Here is an 18,853-nt window from a genome sequence, read left to right on the forward strand (position 1 = left end):
GGTTCAAGCAATTCCCTTGCCTCAGCTTCCCAAGTAGCTGGGACTACAGCTGCGCACGACCTGACCCAGCTAATTTTTGTATTTTTAGTAGAGACGGGGTTTTGCCATGTTGGCCAGGCTGGTCCAGAACTTCTGACCTCAGTTGATCCACCCGTCTCAGCCTCCCAAAGTGCTGGGATTACAGGGGTGACCCACTGCACCTGGTCCTTTACTCTTGTAAATATTATTTAAATAAGCAAACAATAAATGGTTTTTAAAAAACTACCTCCTTTTCTCCCAATCCGACAATCCATAAATCTTTCTATGGTTTCAAATTCCTCTTCCTCAGGTTGAGGAACGTCCTCTCCACAGACTTCCAGTAGGTCATCAGAATCTGTTTTCATTTCTTCATCCTCCTTATAGCTAACATTAACAGTTGCTTGGCGACGAGAACTTCTTTTGTCATTATCATAATCTTCTTCATCATCCTCCTCCTCAGACGAATCAATCTGTCTCTTTTTTTGTCCAAGAATCTTCTTTCCATTTTTTGACTTAGATCTAGGAAACAACAAGAAGAAAAAAAAAAACAAGATTTGAAAAACTATATAAACAAAGAATGAACACCGTCCACAATCAATTTTCACCACCAAACTGAGACCATACCTATTTTGAGGTTTTCTGCTTTTGACTTTGTTTTTTGGCTCATAATCAGATTCTGTTTCATCACAACTGCTTTTATCTCTCTCTTCTTCAGATTCTGAATCTGAACCAGACTGAGATGGAGATCCTGACCCAGACATTTGCCAATCTTCACTGTAGACAAAATTTATAAAGTATTTTTATTTGTACTTATACGGCAAATTTTATCCCTAATACAAAATGATCAAATCAACTAAACTATATTCCAGTTATTATCAAAAATACTGTTGCTTTTACTCATGCTAAAAACGATGAAACATTTATAGAATAAAAACACTCTGGATAATATTCTTCATAGACTTCTCTCGCAAGTCTAGTTTTGTTAATCAGTTATACGTCAATGAACAGCAAATAAATATTTTAATTTTCACTATAGATTAAAATCTTGTAAAATTATTCTACTCGCCCTCTCAAAAAAGAGATACTAATCCATGCCATTTTAATTCTCTAGAGGCTGTGATTCTGAAAAACATCTTTTTAAACTGATTTTTTAAATAGTGCACGTTCACTAAGAAAAGCTTACAGAAAAAATGTAAAAACAAAACAAAACAGAGCAACACTAGTACCATCTCAAACATTCAGACTGAGTACCTTACCTTTATTATTATTTTTAGCTTATTAAGTCTATTTCATTCCAAACAACATGTAGAGAAAAATAATGGATGTTAATATTTTGTTATCATAAGAAGTTCAAATGAAAGGCACACACTGAATTCTTACAAATACACTATATCCTATTTCAGCTATGCTTCTGTTTCATTGCTCTGTATCTTTTGCACCAATTGTAACTATGATGAAGGCTACATAAACAAGCATATATGATAATATCTGCTTATGATAAAAACATGATAGAAGCAAGTTTTTTACTTTGAGATCTTTTCAGGGCTTGCATGCCAAAAAGTCTCCATTTTATATTTTTATAAAGGAAAAAAACAAACTGGATGATCCAATATACATCTATTAATAGGAGGATCAGAGAGATTTGTAGAAAGAGAAAGGAAAAAAAATCCAAAGATAAATGACTGACCTTTCAGAATAAAAGATAGAACATACTAATAAAAGATATGAGTATTCACATTAAAAATGCCTGAATCTTTTGGGAAAAGCAAGTAACCAACCTAATACGCAGAATATCAAAGGCAAATAGGAAAATAAAAGTCAAGAAAATGGAATAATGTTTCCAAATCATTAAAATAAACATGGATTGACATTTTGAAGTATTCTTAATACTTGCTGGGTCAAGACCTTTAGGAAAATACAGTGAGTTTCCAAAATGAGTTCTACAGTATGAAGTAAATTTCACATGCAGCTGAATAGTAAGGATAGCTATTAACATAATTACAAGAATCATCCCAAATCAGTCATCCTGTCATCCCTATACTCCTATATTCCCAAGTTATTAAGATTTTCTGATATTACAACTAAGGAGATCATTAAAGTTTAAAAATATATAGGGGGAGTTATAGGAGATAAAGAAATGGCATAATACCCTCGGGTAGTCACAGAAAGATAAATGTTAAAGATTTATCTTTAAATGGTGTAATGGTGTAAATTAACTTTATAAAATGCCATGAACTAAGAATTTAGAAGACTTTCCTTTTGGCAACAATTTTCATAAAGAAAGAAATATGAAATCATTAGGATTTTTCTAAAATGAAGAAGTCAGTTGAACAAAATGACATACTCTCTATGCTTTTTCCTTTTGACCTCACTTGATGAGTCATCAGAATCTTCACTGCTAGAAGAATCCTGCAGAAAAAAAATAAAGTCAGTATCATCCACTAACGATTAGAATGTAACCATATCAAATTTTTACTTGCTATACTATTTAACATTCACTTTACGAGTAACAGCACTTGTGAAGTCTTTTTTAATGTAGTTTTATTTATATTAACTAGCTGAAAGGAATTAGTAACATTTTTATTGCAAATTAATATAGCCAGTGAAATTAGGTATAACAGCAAAGTGTCAGCATTTTGTATAAAACCTTAAAATCTACCCTCTCTGGAGACCATTACTGTTGCCTAGTATAGCCAAAACAAGAAATCCCAGGTGCTGGCATGCCAAGTTTTGAACTTTTTTCTTCACCATTACTATTACTTTTTGTTGTAATTTTTCCTGAATGTTTTTGTGCAAACATACATGTATGCATGCTTGCACACACACAAAAACTACATTGTTGAAACAATTTACTCTTTCAAAAATATTATGTTGAGAATTGTTATTATTTTGTACAAATATGATTTAATGGTATAATATTCCTTCATTCATACATGTATATGGATATATGTGTGTAGGTGCATATCAAATTTAATTATTTCCCACGGAGTTCACATTTAGTTTATTTCTAACTTTGCTGTGATGAGCAAATGCACACAAATGTCCCACTGCTTATTTTGGATTAATCCCTAAAATTGGAATTATTGGATAATGCAAAAGGTGTATTTCAATATTCTTGATATATACACTTAAAGTATTTCCTACTTATTCTTTCAAAGCATCTATTATTTTTAATAATTTCACAAATACTAGTTAAGTGATTCAGCAGCATGTCCACTTTTAAAATAAAAGCTCATGACGAAAATGCACCTCTTCTGATCCGCTATTAGATGAGGCTTGATGTTGTTGTTGCTGCTGCTGCTGCTGCTGCTGCTTCCTGAGCATTGCAGATCTCTGAACGGCCAGAATACTAGGACTAGATTTCCAAAACTATAATAGAAATATAAACCAGTGAACGATGAAGTATTAAGAAAACTGCAAAAAAGGTTAATTTATTGAAAAACCGTACCACCATTTTTACTGCCTCAAAGTAATAAAGACTATTTTCCTTACCTATATGTAACATGATTATCATTGCAATATAATTAAATAAAATGCTGAGTTTTAGTTATGTATAAAAAAATGGTGTGGAGTTCCACAGACAATACTAATCAATATCCTCTTGATGTTAAGAGCATCTAAGTGATAATATGCTTTACTAGTGCAACTCATCATGCGGTTGGTTACCTATTTTATCAGTGTGAGGTGAAGAGGCTGAGTCAGAATATACACCAACGATGTCACCAGGCACATTGTTTTAGTTCAGATTTGGTGGGGGGCAGTAGCAACATTTTTCTATGAAGGAAGCATGTGTCGATTTATATTCTGGCCCTCAAGCATCTTATCTCATCACAGACAGGTACTCTGAGTAACACTGTACACTACCATGAGGTATAGACAAGTTTTTGTATCTCTTGTAGTAGTTTTTTTCAAACAGAATAGCCCCTTATCCTATTCTATCATTATCTTTGAGGAATCTGAGTTCCATTAAATTATTCTGCTAGTAGCAATAAAGTATTTCCTCTGAAGATCTTGAAAGTAGAGATCATACACAGTAAGGTTAACAAGTAGACCTCAGGATGTCTTAAATTTGTATCTATGACACAATGGATATTTATGAAACTCAATTTCTGCGTAAGAGGCAGAAAACGTTTTATCTGCCTGCGTGTGATTTACACTTTGTGTTTTCTAGTTCGAAAATGCATCTATTCCAAGCCAATTAGTCCACACGTGTACCACTATGAATGTGAGGATCACTAAAAGTAAATTTTAATTTAAAACGTTGCCTTCTCTAAAAGCTAGATTAAGAATGGTATAAACCAATCCTCTAAATTTTCCCAAAGTAATACAAGCAATCTATCTTTCATTGGGTATTTTATTGATTACCTCAGCTCCATCAACTTTCGGTGGTTTTGCTTGAACTTTGTTTTCTCGGGAAGTGTCTGACTCAGACTCTGACTGACTGCCTGATTCAGATCCGGAGTCAGAGTCACTGCTACCTGACTGGCTACTGCTTCCATCACTACTGCTTCCAGAACTCGAACCAGATCCAGAGCCTGAAGCTGACCCAGAATCATCATCCGACTGGCTATAATTTGAAAATAAACAATTTCAAACAAAATTCATTAGGAATTTAATTTTTCTTAGACGTCAGCAGAAAGCCCCAAATCATTAAATTTCACTTCATACTTAATATTTCAACTATCTTTGGCCAACAAAATAGAAAAATAAATTGACTTAATCTATAGTAACAACTGCCATACTTGATAATTTATACGTGATATATTACATACTTGATAGATTTATGACATATTTTATAGATTTTTATGGCTAAAACATAAGCAATAAGATTGTAATCTTCTTCTAAGACAAAATGCAAAATCCACTAAGTATAAGATCCTGGGTTAGAAACTTTAAGAAGTCAAGAGTTGAAGCCATGATACCTACCTTTATAAAGTTCTAGCAATTATAAAGTAAGCAATGTGCGAAAAAAAGATTAAATGTGTTAAAAAAAACTCTTACAGTAATAAGCAGAAATTTATTTGCAGTTTCTGCCTGTTTTCAAGTTTCCATCTCTATCACTCCAGGAGAATGTAGTTTATTATAATTGAGCTATGATAAAATATAATTTATTTTAAAAAATCAGTAACGCTGCTTGTCTGAGAAAACATTTATTAATAGTTCTTCGTGGATCTGTAGCAATAAATCTGAAATAGCAAATTCTCATATTTCCTAACATGTATACACATACATACAAAAGCAATTAACATTTCATAAACTATCTTTTTTACCATTTCTAATTTTTAGTCCAAGATAGAGCAGAAATGGTCTGGACTAAACAGTTCATTATATAATTATCCCCAAGGTCATTTGTTTATATGTTGAAAACTAGGGCATTAAATTTCTGGTACATATGGTAGAATCAGATTTTGATGTAATTTAATTTGGCTTTACAAGAAACCACAGGTAACATAGTTTACAGATACACAAGAAAATACAAGCTTCCTGTCCTCTTCTGTAATTTTCTAAAATGCCACCAGATGGAGGTATTTACTCTAAGACAACACAGTAATTCTCTTTTTCCCAGAGCAAGAATTTAGTAATTTCTGCATGAAAACAGAAATATAAGTTGGCAGCAAGAATTTTGATTCTACAGGTGAGATATATAACTGCTTAAAGTATGAATAAGCATTGTGTGTTTTTAAATCTAATGGAATAAATGTTATATTCACAGAAACGGTAAATTACAATTTGCTTCTTAAAGACTTATGTTATGAACATCATTTTTGCCATCATGTCTACTCTCTGGTCACATAGTTTTGAGGTCCAAAAATAGCATATTAAATTTTAATTTTTAAGGCCATATTTTACTTGCATCCCTTGAAAGAAATTTTAGCAATGATATTAGAAGACTTTTTTTCCTGACATACAACTTTATTTTTCCCTTAACACAGCAGGTAAGCAAAATATTCATTTACTCAATACACTTTATTGAGAACTATCATGTGTTAGGCACTGGGGACAGACTGAGAAGAGACGAAGTCCTTACCATTAAAAGAACTATTTAACCTTGAGACAGTCATATAAATGGATAAATATCATTCTTCGCTATGTTTAAAATAACTTGATCCACATGTATGGGGAGCACTAAAGATACAACCAAGTTTGGTACAGTAGTCAGAAAACACTTAGAAAATAAGTGCTGTTAAATGAATTCTTCAGCAAAGAAAGAAAGTGTATCTCTTTTGAGGAATCTGAGTTCTACTAAATTATTCTGCTAGTAGCAATAAAGTATCTCCTTTGAAGGTCTTTAAAGTAGAGATCATACACAGTAAGGTTAACAAATAGACCTCAAGAGGTCTTAAATTTGTTATCTATGACACAATGGATATTTATGAAACTCAATTTTTTTCCAGAGTACCTAGCACAGTGCCTCACACAGATGTGTGCTCAATAAATGTGAACAGTAGATAGATGAATAACTGAATTGTGGGGGCTACCTGTGGGCCTATAATTCTTATTAGTCATTAGTCACTCCAGATGCACAGCTAATACAAACTGCTTGTTATCAAATCAAAATTCTTAAATGAATATAGAAATCTTTCCTTTCACATTCTTTAGGCAGTAGTACTGACTGGAGATAAAAACAACAACCCGAGGCTAGGCTACTCTAATCGCACGGGTTTATTGTTAGAATGCCTTTACCTTGGGTATTAGAAATACTGAATAAAGTATTTTATTGAGTTGTTCTTTAGGAGGATAAAGAATACACAAAAAGAGCCAGGAGCGGGGGCTCACACCTGTAATTCCAGCACTTTGGAAGGCAGAGGCGGCCAGATCACCTGAGGTTGGGAGTTCGAGACCAGCCTGAGCAACATGGAGAAATCTCGTCTCTACTAAAAGTACAAAACTGGCCGGGTGTGGTGGCGCATGCCTGTAATCCCAGCTACTTGGGAGGCTGAGGCAGGAGAATCACTTGAACCCTGGAGGTGGAGGTTGTGGTGAGCCAGGATCATGCCACTGCACTCCAGTCTGGGCAATAAGAGCAAAACATCTCAAAAAAACAAACAAAAAAACAAGATGCAAAAAGAGTAAGGAATATCTTATTTACTGCTATAGAATGATCTAAGATACAGTTTGAGTGAAAAAAAAAAAGTTTACAGAATGCCTCTTTTGCATAAGAAAGAAAAATATGGCCGGGCGCGGTGGCTCAAGCCTGTAATCCCAGCACTTTGGGAGGCCGAGACGGGTGGATCACGAGGTCAGGAGATCGAGACCATCCTGGCTAACAGTGAAACCCCGTCTCTACTAAAAAATACAAAAAACTAGCCGGGCGAGGTGGCGGGCGCCTGTAGTCCCAGCTACTCGGGAGGCGGAGGCAGGAGAATGGCGTAAACCCGGGAGGCGGAGCTTGCAGTGAGCTGAGATCCGGCCACTGCACTCCAGCCTGGGCCACAGAGCGAGACTCTGTCTCCAAAAAAAAAAAAGAAAGAAAAATATTTATATGTATTCGCTTCTATTTTTTGAAAAGCAACAATGGCAGAATAACCCAACTAATTAAAAAATGATCACCTAAAGAGAGAGGGAGGGAAGAGCAGAATGAACAGCAACTGAAATGCATCTTCAGTTTTAGAGTTACGTAAATGTTTTGCATGATTTTTTAAAAAAGAGATTTTAAAAATGAAAGAAAAACATATGTATGGGGCCAGAAAAAAAAATTATAGACTTAAAACTCTGAGCTAAAATAGGTCAAAAACCTCTCCCTAATAAAGAAATTTTATTTCCACCTACTGCTGCAAATGCTCGTTCTAACATAAAAAGCTGATCATGGCCTTTCCTTTTTAAGTCTTCTGTTTTGTAACAAAGCTCAACAAACATCTATGAGACCTTTCAGGAATCTCTAATTCTCCAATCTATTTTCAACTGGTTGCTCACTTAAATCCCTAACTTCAAGCTATGGCAAGCTACATGTAATTCTCTGAAAGCCACTTACTCTTTCTACTTCCTGCCTTTGTACCATTCCTTCTCTTTTCTTTTTATTATGTAATTTTTTAACTTGAGTCCCACCTCACAGCTACTCATCCAATAAATCTCTGCCAACTCTATCTCAACCCAATGTTAAATAGGGTATCCTTCCTCAGCACTCCCAAAACTTCTTGAATATATACCTCTACCTTGGTCACAAACAAATGATGTAATAATCACTGTAGTGTTTTTGTTTTCAGGTACCCCATCTAAGACCTTATGTTCCTTGAGCGCTGGGATTGGCTTATTGCTGCTCTTATGTCAAGCATTAGATGAAGAGTACAATGTTTCACAGGTAGATGAATGACTAAATAACTAAATCAAAGAGATATAGGGGACACAGTTTTACATATTTTATGTAAAACTCACAAATTTGGCTACTAAATCTCTGATCTCCAATTAATATTTTATTTTAGGTAACAATCAGTATTACTAATCTTTTACAAAACTGAAATATCTGTACAACACGTAAGAGTTATCCTTAAAGTATATTAAATCTCACTAGCACAATAGTATTAAAGTGGTAGGTAGATTACTAAAAACACTGAATTCTTAATTCAGATAATACACCCATGGAATAAATAAATAAATAAACCCACTGAATTCTTTTCCTCACTTAATTCACAGAAGAAAAACCACCATTAATAGGTACTGTGATAAAAGTGTTTTCTTAGGGTAAATTAAGGAGAAATACCACATTTAAAAGATGAAATAGTAATTCAAATTAAAGTGTCAAGTTTATTTTTATATACAATTTCAAATATAAACTATAGAGCAATATGATGAATTATCATGAACCTATCACCCAGCTCCACAATTAGCAACTCATAGCAATCTTGATTCAACTAAGAAACTATTTGTAAACATTTGCAATACCAATATATCTTAAAAGACCACTTCTTTAATATCAAAGATTTAATATTATTAAACATTTAAATTAAGTATACTGAATATTAAATATCCACATCAGGCTATACTTTTAGTCTCATAACTGTTTCTTCCATTCTGCTTTCTAGATTTTGCTAAGTGCACCTGTGTTATCATTTAACATATTTTTCTATCCCTTGTATTTCTTATAAACTGGCTATTATATCCAGAGGCTTGATCAGATTCAAGTTCTGTTCTTGACAAGAATAGTTTATACGTGGTGTTGTGGACTTCTACCAGATGGCATAAAATGTTCTGTTGTTTCCTTTTGTGTGAGATTTAGTAAAAATCTGTGCATTCAGGTACTGCCAGCCTTATCCATCCATTATAAAGCTCCCCATCACTTCATACTTAGTATTTTTTAGCAGCCATTGATGATCGTATGTTTTCTTCCATTAATTAGAGGCAGTAAAGTGGTGACATCATTCGTTACCCAAAACATCTTTTCTTCATTATTAGGTAGAATACTTCTATAAAGAGAAACTTCTCCTTCATTGTATTTGTTAACTCTGAGGTATATAGTTCATGAAGAAAAGGGATTTTATTTCTTTTCCTTATTTATCAGTTTTCAAAATGAGTTAAATCGCCAGCATCTTCTAAAGTTGACCAATAATTTTTTTTTTTTTTTGAGACGGAGTCTCGCTCTGTTGTCCAGGCTGGAGTGCAGTGGCGCGATCTCAGCTCACTGCAAGCTCCGCCTCCCGGGTTTACGCCCTTCTCCTGCCTCAGCCTCCTGGGTAGCTAGGACTACAGGCGCCTGCCACCTCGCCCAGCTAGTTTTTTGTATTTTTTTAGTAGAGATGGGGTTTCAGCATGTTAGCCAGGATGGTCTCGATCTCCTGACCTTGTGATCCGCTCGTCTCGGCCTCCCAAAGTGCTGGGATTACAGGCTTGAGCCACTGCACCCAGCCAACCAATAATTTTTTAAGTCCCATTATGAACTCATGGATTTGAATTTATTTTATAAATTTTAATCCACTGTCAGCATCCTTGATGTCCAAACTCTCCCATCTTTTGCCAACAGGAAACCCTTTATTAGCTCCTAAGTCCTTCTGACAAGACCTGAAGTAGTCTTTGATAACCTAACTACCTTTCTAGTATGACAGGATGTACCAGACTCATCCTGTGTATTTGTCGCCTGGGGCTATAACCCAGTCATTTTATAAAAAAGCCCTTCTATTTATAATAAATTAGAAACTAAGCTGCAATAACTACTGGACTGGTTGCCTTATTTAGGATGTTTCAATGGAATGAGCTAGAATGTGTGTATTTTTAGAGAAAATACATTAAGAATTCACGTAATTCAAAACTGCAGGCTTTTTACTTCGATTGTATATTCAAGTCATCACTCGGGCTGAGTTGGTTGCAAATGGCACTAATTATTTGCTTTATTTCATTTTTAATAGTTTCAAAATAATACCATTATTATAAACAATATGATTATTAAAGTTAAGATGACTATGCAATTCTTTTTGTTTTCAGGAATACTCACTTCTACAGTCAAATGACTGCTATAAAGTCAGGTAAAATATCTCTGTGTGACCACCAATTTGGCACAGTTAGGACCATTTGCTTTTTAAAAAGACCATTTTGCTTCTTTTTTAAATAGAGACTGTGCTTTCTTACTACTTTTGATTTTATGTTGCTTTATTTACTTGGATCCAACTTTGGAGCTACAGAACAAGTTATGGTCAGAAGTTCAGCTTCCATTCCTGACTCCTGTACACTATGTCCTCTCTTCCCCTATAGTAACCATTTAAAAATTTTTTATTTTCCCTTTTTAACATAAGCAAATTATGAATAAGAATGTTTATATTTCCTCTTTCATAAATCATTAACATATTTTACTCTTAAATAAATGGTAGCAGATTATATACACATTATATCCTGGAGATCATTCTGCAGTAGTAGACATATTTGTGCAACTGCATATACTCCATTTTGTAGATGCACCATGGTTTCATGTCCCTCATGGATGTACATGTTGTCTTTAGTTCTTTGATTCTACAAATAGTGATAGCAAAAAAAAAAAAAAATGGCCCCCTGCAGATATCTTTTTTATTTACAACAGTGTGTCTTTTGATGTGCTATTTATCAACCAATGTAAACTCATCCACTCTGAAGTTTTAAATTTACAATCACCTAGCACCTAGATTCTGACTTCTAAATACTATTCCACACTTAAATAAACTACAGCTCCTTTGAGAAATGGCAGGTGCTAAGGCTGCAACAGGGAAGATACAAGATGAGTCTAACAACCTTCCTGTGCCAAAATGAAAAAAAATGCATATATATGGAGGAATGTCAAAAAGTACAGAGGAAAAACAAAAGGACACGGGAGCCAACTTGAAGGGGCTTCCACTGACCAAATCTGATTTGAGTATAAAAATAAAGACAGTTAACGATCACTACTCAGTAAATGAAACAGGAACCCTTGAGTCGGCGCTGATGACAGAAACAGACACACAGAGGAGGGCTCTGATAGAGTTCAGAATGTCAACTGGTAAATGTGGACAGGATATTAGTCTTAGAAAACCATAATTATGCAATCATCCAAGAAAATGCTGATTTGGGCAAAAAATCATCATCAATGGATACTAAATCTAGGGGAAGAGTTTGCTGAGTAGGATAATTTACATAGACTCAAAGTGTCTTCTCACAAATTGCTTCTTAGCTGTTAACAAATGAATTAGAAATCACAGTGGAGAAACTGGATACCATGTCCTGGTGACTGAATGTAGCGTCACTAATAGGGGCAGACAAACAATGTAAGCTCCAGCTGTGAAACACTTGAGAAGATGTATCATTACCTACACAGTTCTCCAGCCAGGTATGCAGAGAAAGGAACGCATAACTTGGATATAATGTTAAGTGAATACCAGAAAAACTCAATTTGAGACATATATTCCATAAAATAACTAGCTTATAGTCTTTCAAAATGCCAGTATCATGAAAGACAAAGAAAGAGGAACTGTCCAGATTAAAGGAGATTAAAGAGATATGACAGTCAAATGCAATATGTAATCTCTGTACTGAAAGATGATTGACCAAACTGGAATGCAGGCTGAAAATTCAAGTACTATATTAGTGCAAATTTTCCTGAACTTAATAAACAATACAGGCCTTAAGTAAAACAATACTTTTTTTATTCTAAAATATGTACTGACTGTTACGAAGAATGGTCTAAAAGAAAAAAAAATAACAAAGAAATACATACTGAAGTGTAAGAGGTGTGATTTTTGCAACCTACTATATCACAAGTTTTCTTCATTAACATCCAAGATTATGAAATCTTCTTTGCAGGTAGTAAAAATGTACAATGAAGCAAAAATGTAAAAGCCACAGAAGTAAAGTGAACATGACAGGCAACTAAACATTCAATGTAAGAAAAATGGAAATACAATTATCTAATGTATAATGTATCAATACATTGGCCAAACTAGGCCAGTAGAAATAAAATAACAAAACTTCTTTTTAAAAAATCTGAAAAGATAAAAATGAACATTAAAGAAGGCAAATGTCAAACTGGGCACGGTGGCTCATGCCTATAACCCAGTACTTTGTGGGAGGATGAAGCTGGTGTTACCATTTGAGACCAGGAGTTCAAGACAAGCTTGCCCAACATGGTGAGACCCTATCTCTACTAAAAATACAAAAATTAGCCAGGTGTGGTGGCACATGCTTGTGTTCCCAGCTACTCAGGAGGCTGAGGCACGAGAATCACTAGAACCCAGGAGGCAGAGGTTGCAGTGAGCCAAGATTGAGCCATGGTACTCCAGCCTGGGTGACAGGGCAAGACTCTATCTCAAAAAAATAAAATAAAGAAGGCAAAGTCAAATGTATACAATAGACACCTCAGAAACTGCTAGTAGCACTAGAGAATAGACTGTTTATGTGTATTTAAACATTATATGTCAAAAGCCTTAGATCTATTTTCAATTACATTAAATAACACATATTTATTTACTTCTATTCTTAGCACATAAAGATTTTCTTTCTTGTATATATAACTTCCCTACTTTTTATTTCCCTTTTTTTTTTATCAGTTAACAGTGATTAGATGAATTAGATTCCAGTTGGGGGTGTTGGGGAAACCCTGCTAGAAGGTAAACTAATTTTCCACAGAATTATAATGGAAGATGATGTGCTTGACAAAGAGAGCTATAAATAAAGAAATTAAAGAATTTTATTTACTAAAGAATAGAGCATAGTGCACTAAATTCTCATCCTATGCCTCTTGTTCCCTTCCACCTATAGCTACTGCTTAAGTGTCAATGTCATTCGAAAGAGCTTCTTGCTAGGCATGGTAGCTCACACCTGTAATCCCAACACTTCGGGAAGCTGAGGCAGGAAGATCACCTGAGGCCAGGAGTTTGAGATCAGCCTGGACAACATAATGAGATCCCGTCTCCACAAAAAAAAAAAAAAAAAAAAAAATACAAACTTAGCCAGGCGAGGTGGCATATGCCTTCAGTCCTAGCTACTCAGGAGGCTGAAGTAGGAGGATCGTTTAACCCAAGGGTTCGAGGCTGCAATGAGCTATCAACTGTGCCACTGCACTTTAGCAGGTACAACAGCCAGACCCTAACTCTTAAAAAAACGGGAGGCGGCCTTCTTTTAAGGAATTGTTGGAAGAATTTTTGGACACACACTTACAGGGTAAATTCTGGACTAACTTGATGTTCTGAAGTTCAACCACAAATTATTTTCCTCTAGCTCTCTAGCCCTTTCTTCTCCTTCTAGTTGTATTTATATCTGTACATTGGTTAGATGAGCCTCAGGTTTCTGCCACATAGAATTATTTAATTATTTAATAAAAAAAGGAAAATATGATGTTATTTGTTAGTTGGTGCTATGTGCCAGATATTAGGTTCTTATTTAATCCTTTTATTTTCATAATACAGACAAATAAATTCAGGATCAGAGAAGGCTGTGTAAATAAATGCCAACATTGTAATAACAAGGGTACAAATTATGAATACATATGGAGAACTAAAAGGAAGTTCAGAAAAATAAAAGTCACTAATTTCTTAGGATGAGAGGAGTAGTTTATTTTTTAAAAAATTCCTTAATGTTTGTGGCAGAAAATGTGCCCCTCCCTATCCACCCAGTATCCATTTTGCTTGTCCTCTAGTATTAATAACCATCCCCCCAGTTTTGGTTGACACATGCCCACCCCACTAAAGATTAGCTTTCTCAGTATCTTCTACAGCTCAATGTAGTCATATGAGTAGGTTGTGGCCAATGAGATACAGCTAGAAGTGATGGTGATGTGTGATTTCTACATCACAGCCTTAAATATGAAGTGGCTTGCCTTAAATCCTCCCCCTTTGCATCTTCTCCCTGCTAGCTGAAAAGGGTAACCACTAGTATTGGAAGTCATACATTAAAAAAAGTAAGGTTGCCCAAAGGTTTGAACTCCCTTACCTGGGAGTGAAAGAGAAGTAGTTAGTTATATTTAAGCCTCTGTGTTTTTAGTTCTCTAATACAGTACCCTAACTGTTTCTCTAGCCTAACAGCTGTACTAACTCTGTGAAATAAACATTTTGGAAAGAGCATGTTTTATACATACACAATTTTAACTCACCTGCTCATATCCTCAACTAATGAGTATTGAGCTAGAGTTTCTATTGGGAACAAAATGCCATAGGAAAAAAAAAAAAAACTTTATGTGAAAGTAAAAAGATAAAATACCACTGGCCCAATTCCTGACTGAGGAACTGGAAATAGTGGAAATGCAATCACATGCATGGTTTTATGGGGAGTGATTTCAGAACTCAGCATCAGTATCTTTCTCCATACTTTTCCCTCTGTCTGGAGAATGCTTTCTCTCCAAAGCAATCAATAAAACTTTCACTCCTCAAGACTATTCAAAACTACGACTATTCAAAACTATGTCCTTTAGGTAGCCATTCCCTGATTTCCCCAGGCACACATCACTGCTCTAGCTCATGTTCCCACAATACTGTGCTCATGTTACTAACAATTCCTTCACAATATTACAATTATTTGTATACATATATCTCTCTGCTAACTAGGTCTTGAAGATCATTCAGTCAGGACCTTAATTTTAGTTATTTTATAAACCATTGTCCACTTTAGCATGACTGCAGAAAGAATCTGGAAAGTAGTAAGCAATGACTAAATGCTAAGCATTAACAACAACAACAAAGAATAGTGGCCAAAGTCAAGCAATGGTTTTCCAACTTTTTGGACCATGACCTATAATACATTTTACACCATGATGGAGTATACACACACAAACAGAAATAAAGTTTGATGAAATACTAATTAAAAACTGTAAAAGGTTTCAAAGACCTGGAAAACATCTTCTCATCTGTACAACTCTGAAAACCAGGTAGTTCCACTGCTTTGTTAAGCACTGACCAACAAAAACAACAGTTCCTTTCAGCATTCTAAACTACCAATCCAAGACAAAATTGTACTATAAACTCTTCTTAAAGTACAATATGATTCTATTTCCTTAAAGTTTCTAACTGAAGAAATTTAAAACTGCTGAAAGGGGAACGATACTAGGAAGAGTAACTTTTAACATGACTGATTTCAAAGATGATTACTTAGTTGTGTTGAACCTGGGATAAACTCAAGAGAAAGTATTTTCTAGTAAGCAGAGAATGATCAGATGAGAAATAAGGGCTATGGATATATACAATGAAAAGTCACTGAAAAATAGTTTCCTAACATACATACAAAATTTATTACAATATTATGACATGAATGAAAATCTCTAAATCTTTAATTTATAGTTATAACAATCAGGCAAACCTTAACGATTTTTCCCCCTTTAGTATTATTATCTATCAGGCAGAAAAGTCTAACACACACAGAAATTATGTTTCCAAAAAATCAAATGAGGTTGGAGAGGGTAATAGGAGTTAAGAGATTAAATTAGATTGGCTATGAATTGAAATATGTTGAAGCTGTATGGTGTGTACATGGGGCTCATTTTACTACTGTCACTACTTTAACATAAACTTCAAATTATTAATAATAATATTTCAGTTAACAAAAATTATGCCTACATTTAAAAGTTCAATTTTGGCTGGGCGCAGTGGCTCACACCCAAAATCCCAGCACTTTGGGAGGCTGAGGTGGGTCAATCACCTGATGTCAAGAGTTCAAGAACAGTCCAACCAACATTGTGAAACCCCATCTCTACTAAATACAAAAAATTAGCCAGGCATGGCAGCACATGCCTGTAATCCCAGCTACTTGGGAGGCTGAGGCACAAGAATCGCTTGATCCCAGGAGGTGAAAGTTTCAGTGAGCCGAGACTGTGCCATTGTACTCCAGCCTAGGCATCAAGAGCAAAACTCCGTCTCAAAAATAAATAAATAAATAAATAAATGTTCAATTTTAAAGAGATTATTGATATTTAGTTTGCTTTTTAAAAAAGGTTTCGGCAGGGCACGGTGGCCCACGCCTGTAATCCCGGCACTTTGGGAGGCCAAAGCAGGCGGATCACTTGAGCTCGGCAGTTCGAGACCAGCCTGACCACCATGGAGAAATCCTGTTTCTACTAAAAATACAAAATTAGCCAGGTGTGGTGGTGCATGCCTGTAATCCTAGCTACTTGGGAGACTGAGGCAAGAGAATCGCTTGAACCCAGGAGGCGGAGGTTGTGGTGAGCTGAGATCGCACCATTGCACTCCAGCCTGGGCAACAAGAGCAAAACTCCATTGCCAAAAAAAAACAAAAGGTTTTAAAATATTTATATGCTTTTATATCACTTTAATGAATACTGCCACAAAAAATGAAGTTACCAGCAATCCAGCAATACATAATTTTAAACTAAATTATTTGTTATGTGGTATTTCATCTGTCTGCATATACCTATGGGTGTGTAATGCATCTAAAAAAAAACTTCTTTTACTGTGAGTCATGTGGTTAAAAGTGAAATAAACAATGTAGTACGTATCAGATACTAGGTTGGACACTAGGTTAATCCTTCACTATAAAATACATTCTAAAACTGGAATAGATAAAAGATGATTAGGAATTTTGGTACCCCATATACAACTAATTCTGATTCTTTTACTATAAATTTCCCTTTCATATCAAACCTCTGCCGTTTACTAATGTAACTGAGGACCGAATCATTTAGAACTGTGAAAACAGTATTACAGAAGTAATAATAATCAGTATCAAGTACAAAAACAAAAAGACTCTTTCTTGTTTTAGGCTTGTAGGAATTCAGACTGTTACTTCACTCTTTTCCAAAGGCCCCATGCCTTGACATAAAAGCTTTTGATCCTAAGACTCATGATCTTTTACTAACATACTTTTCCTTAGTATAAAAATTAAATCACTCTGCTTTTTGCTCAATCCTGTCAAAATGCCTTACCACCAAAGTCACATTACCAGGACATTTTTAACATATGTGAAATTTAAGATTATCATGGTTTAAGTCGATCCCTCCAAAAACAAAGAAAACCTCCCCACACAAAAAAACCCTCTTTCTTTTAATATTGGGCTTGATACTTGTCCTTATGATCAAACCTCACTCCTACATTTGAACGGCCACAGATTTGGTATCTCTCTGCATGTATGGTATTCACCTGATACATACATATATTTTTGAAGACTTTTATCTCTTTCTTGATTATAAGCTTTAAAGGAACTCAAATTTTAGAATCCCATGATATCTACCACATAGTAATTGCTCAATCATCTAAATAACTATCTGAAAACAAACACTTGTATTTCTGAAAACAACAGTAGAACTGAGAAATAGCTATTCGGAGTCATTCTCATTAAGACTAACCCACTATTCTTGCGCCTTATGCCTCAGTTCTGAGAGATACTGTAGACACTGAATTCCAGAAGTCAGTACTGTTTGAATAGAACTTTGCACATTTCCAGCTTTGTCTCTACATATTTTAATCTCAATAACTTAGATCTCAATCTATCTACACCAAAGAAACTTCTGAGCGCAATTTAACATTTAAAGTTGACTTCTGACTCAACAGTCACCTCATACCATAGTGATAGATAATATATTTTCAATCAAAAACACTAATTTTCTCAGTCACATATACAAGTTGATTTTGGTACAAGATTCCTGGAATTTCTCCCTAAAACTAGTGGTTCCAACCCATTCACCTGGGGAATACACTCCCCATGGGTAGTGTTTTATCTGCTATGCTTCCTTTTCCTTCCTTTACCTGGAACTAACCCACACAAAAACTTTTTTTTTTTTGAGACGGAGTCTCACTCTGTCGCCCAGGCTGGAGTGCGGTGGTGCGATCTCGGCTCACTGCAAGCTCCGCCTCCTGGGTTCACGCCATTCTCCCACCTCAGCCTCTCGAGTAGCTGGGACCACAGGTGCCTGCCACCACGCCTGGCTAATTTTTTTGTATTTTTAGTAGAGAAGGGGTTTTCACCGTGTTAGCCAGGATGGTCTCGATCTCCTGACCTCGTGATCCACCCGCTTCAGCCTCCCAAAAGAGCTGGGATTACAGGCGTGAGCCACCGCGCCTAGCCAAAAACTTTTAACAATGAATAAACCGTGGATAAAGAACTGCAAAGCTAGATGTCAAACACATTCTCCTTATTAGGAGACTTGCACACTTCTTTACCTGGGGGACTATGACTTCTATAAAAATCTTCCTGAGCCAGGGGCGGTAGCTCACGCCTGTAATCCCAGCACTTTTCAGAGGCCAAGGTGGGCGGATTACGAGGTCAGGAGATCGTGATTATCCTGGCCAACATGGTGAAACCACGTCTCTACGAAAAATACAAAAATTAGCTGGGTGTGGTAGCATGTGCCTGTTATCCCAGCTACTCGAGAGGCTGAGGCAGGAGAATCACTTGTCGGAGGTTGCAGTGAGCTGAGATCATGCTACAGCACTCCAGCCTGGCGACAGAGCAAAATTCTGTCTAA

At 35.5% G+C, this 18,853-nt stretch overlaps 1 protein-coding gene across 1 annotated transcript in view; it reads right to left on the reverse strand.

The window, feature by feature from the left end:
• CHD1 (chromodomain helicase DNA binding protein 1) overlaps nt 1-18,853 on the reverse strand; it is a 73,340-nt gene that overhangs the window by 46,570 nt on the left and 7,917 nt on the right. The window contains 5 exon segments of the mRNA XM_011944302.1: nt 266-537; nt 643-792; nt 2,363-2,427; nt 3,268-3,387; nt 4,384-4,585. Coding sequence (XP_011799692.1) covers nt 266-537; nt 643-792; nt 2,363-2,427; nt 3,268-3,387; nt 4,384-4,585 — 809 coding nt within the window.

This window comes from Colobus angolensis, unplaced genomic scaffold (assembly GCF_000951035.1).
Source record: "Colobus angolensis palliatus isolate OR3802 unplaced genomic scaffold, Cang.pa_1.0 Scaffold23, whole genome shotgun sequence".
Classification (NCBI taxonomy): Eukaryota; Metazoa; Chordata; class Mammalia; order Primates; family Cercopithecidae; genus Colobus; species Colobus angolensis.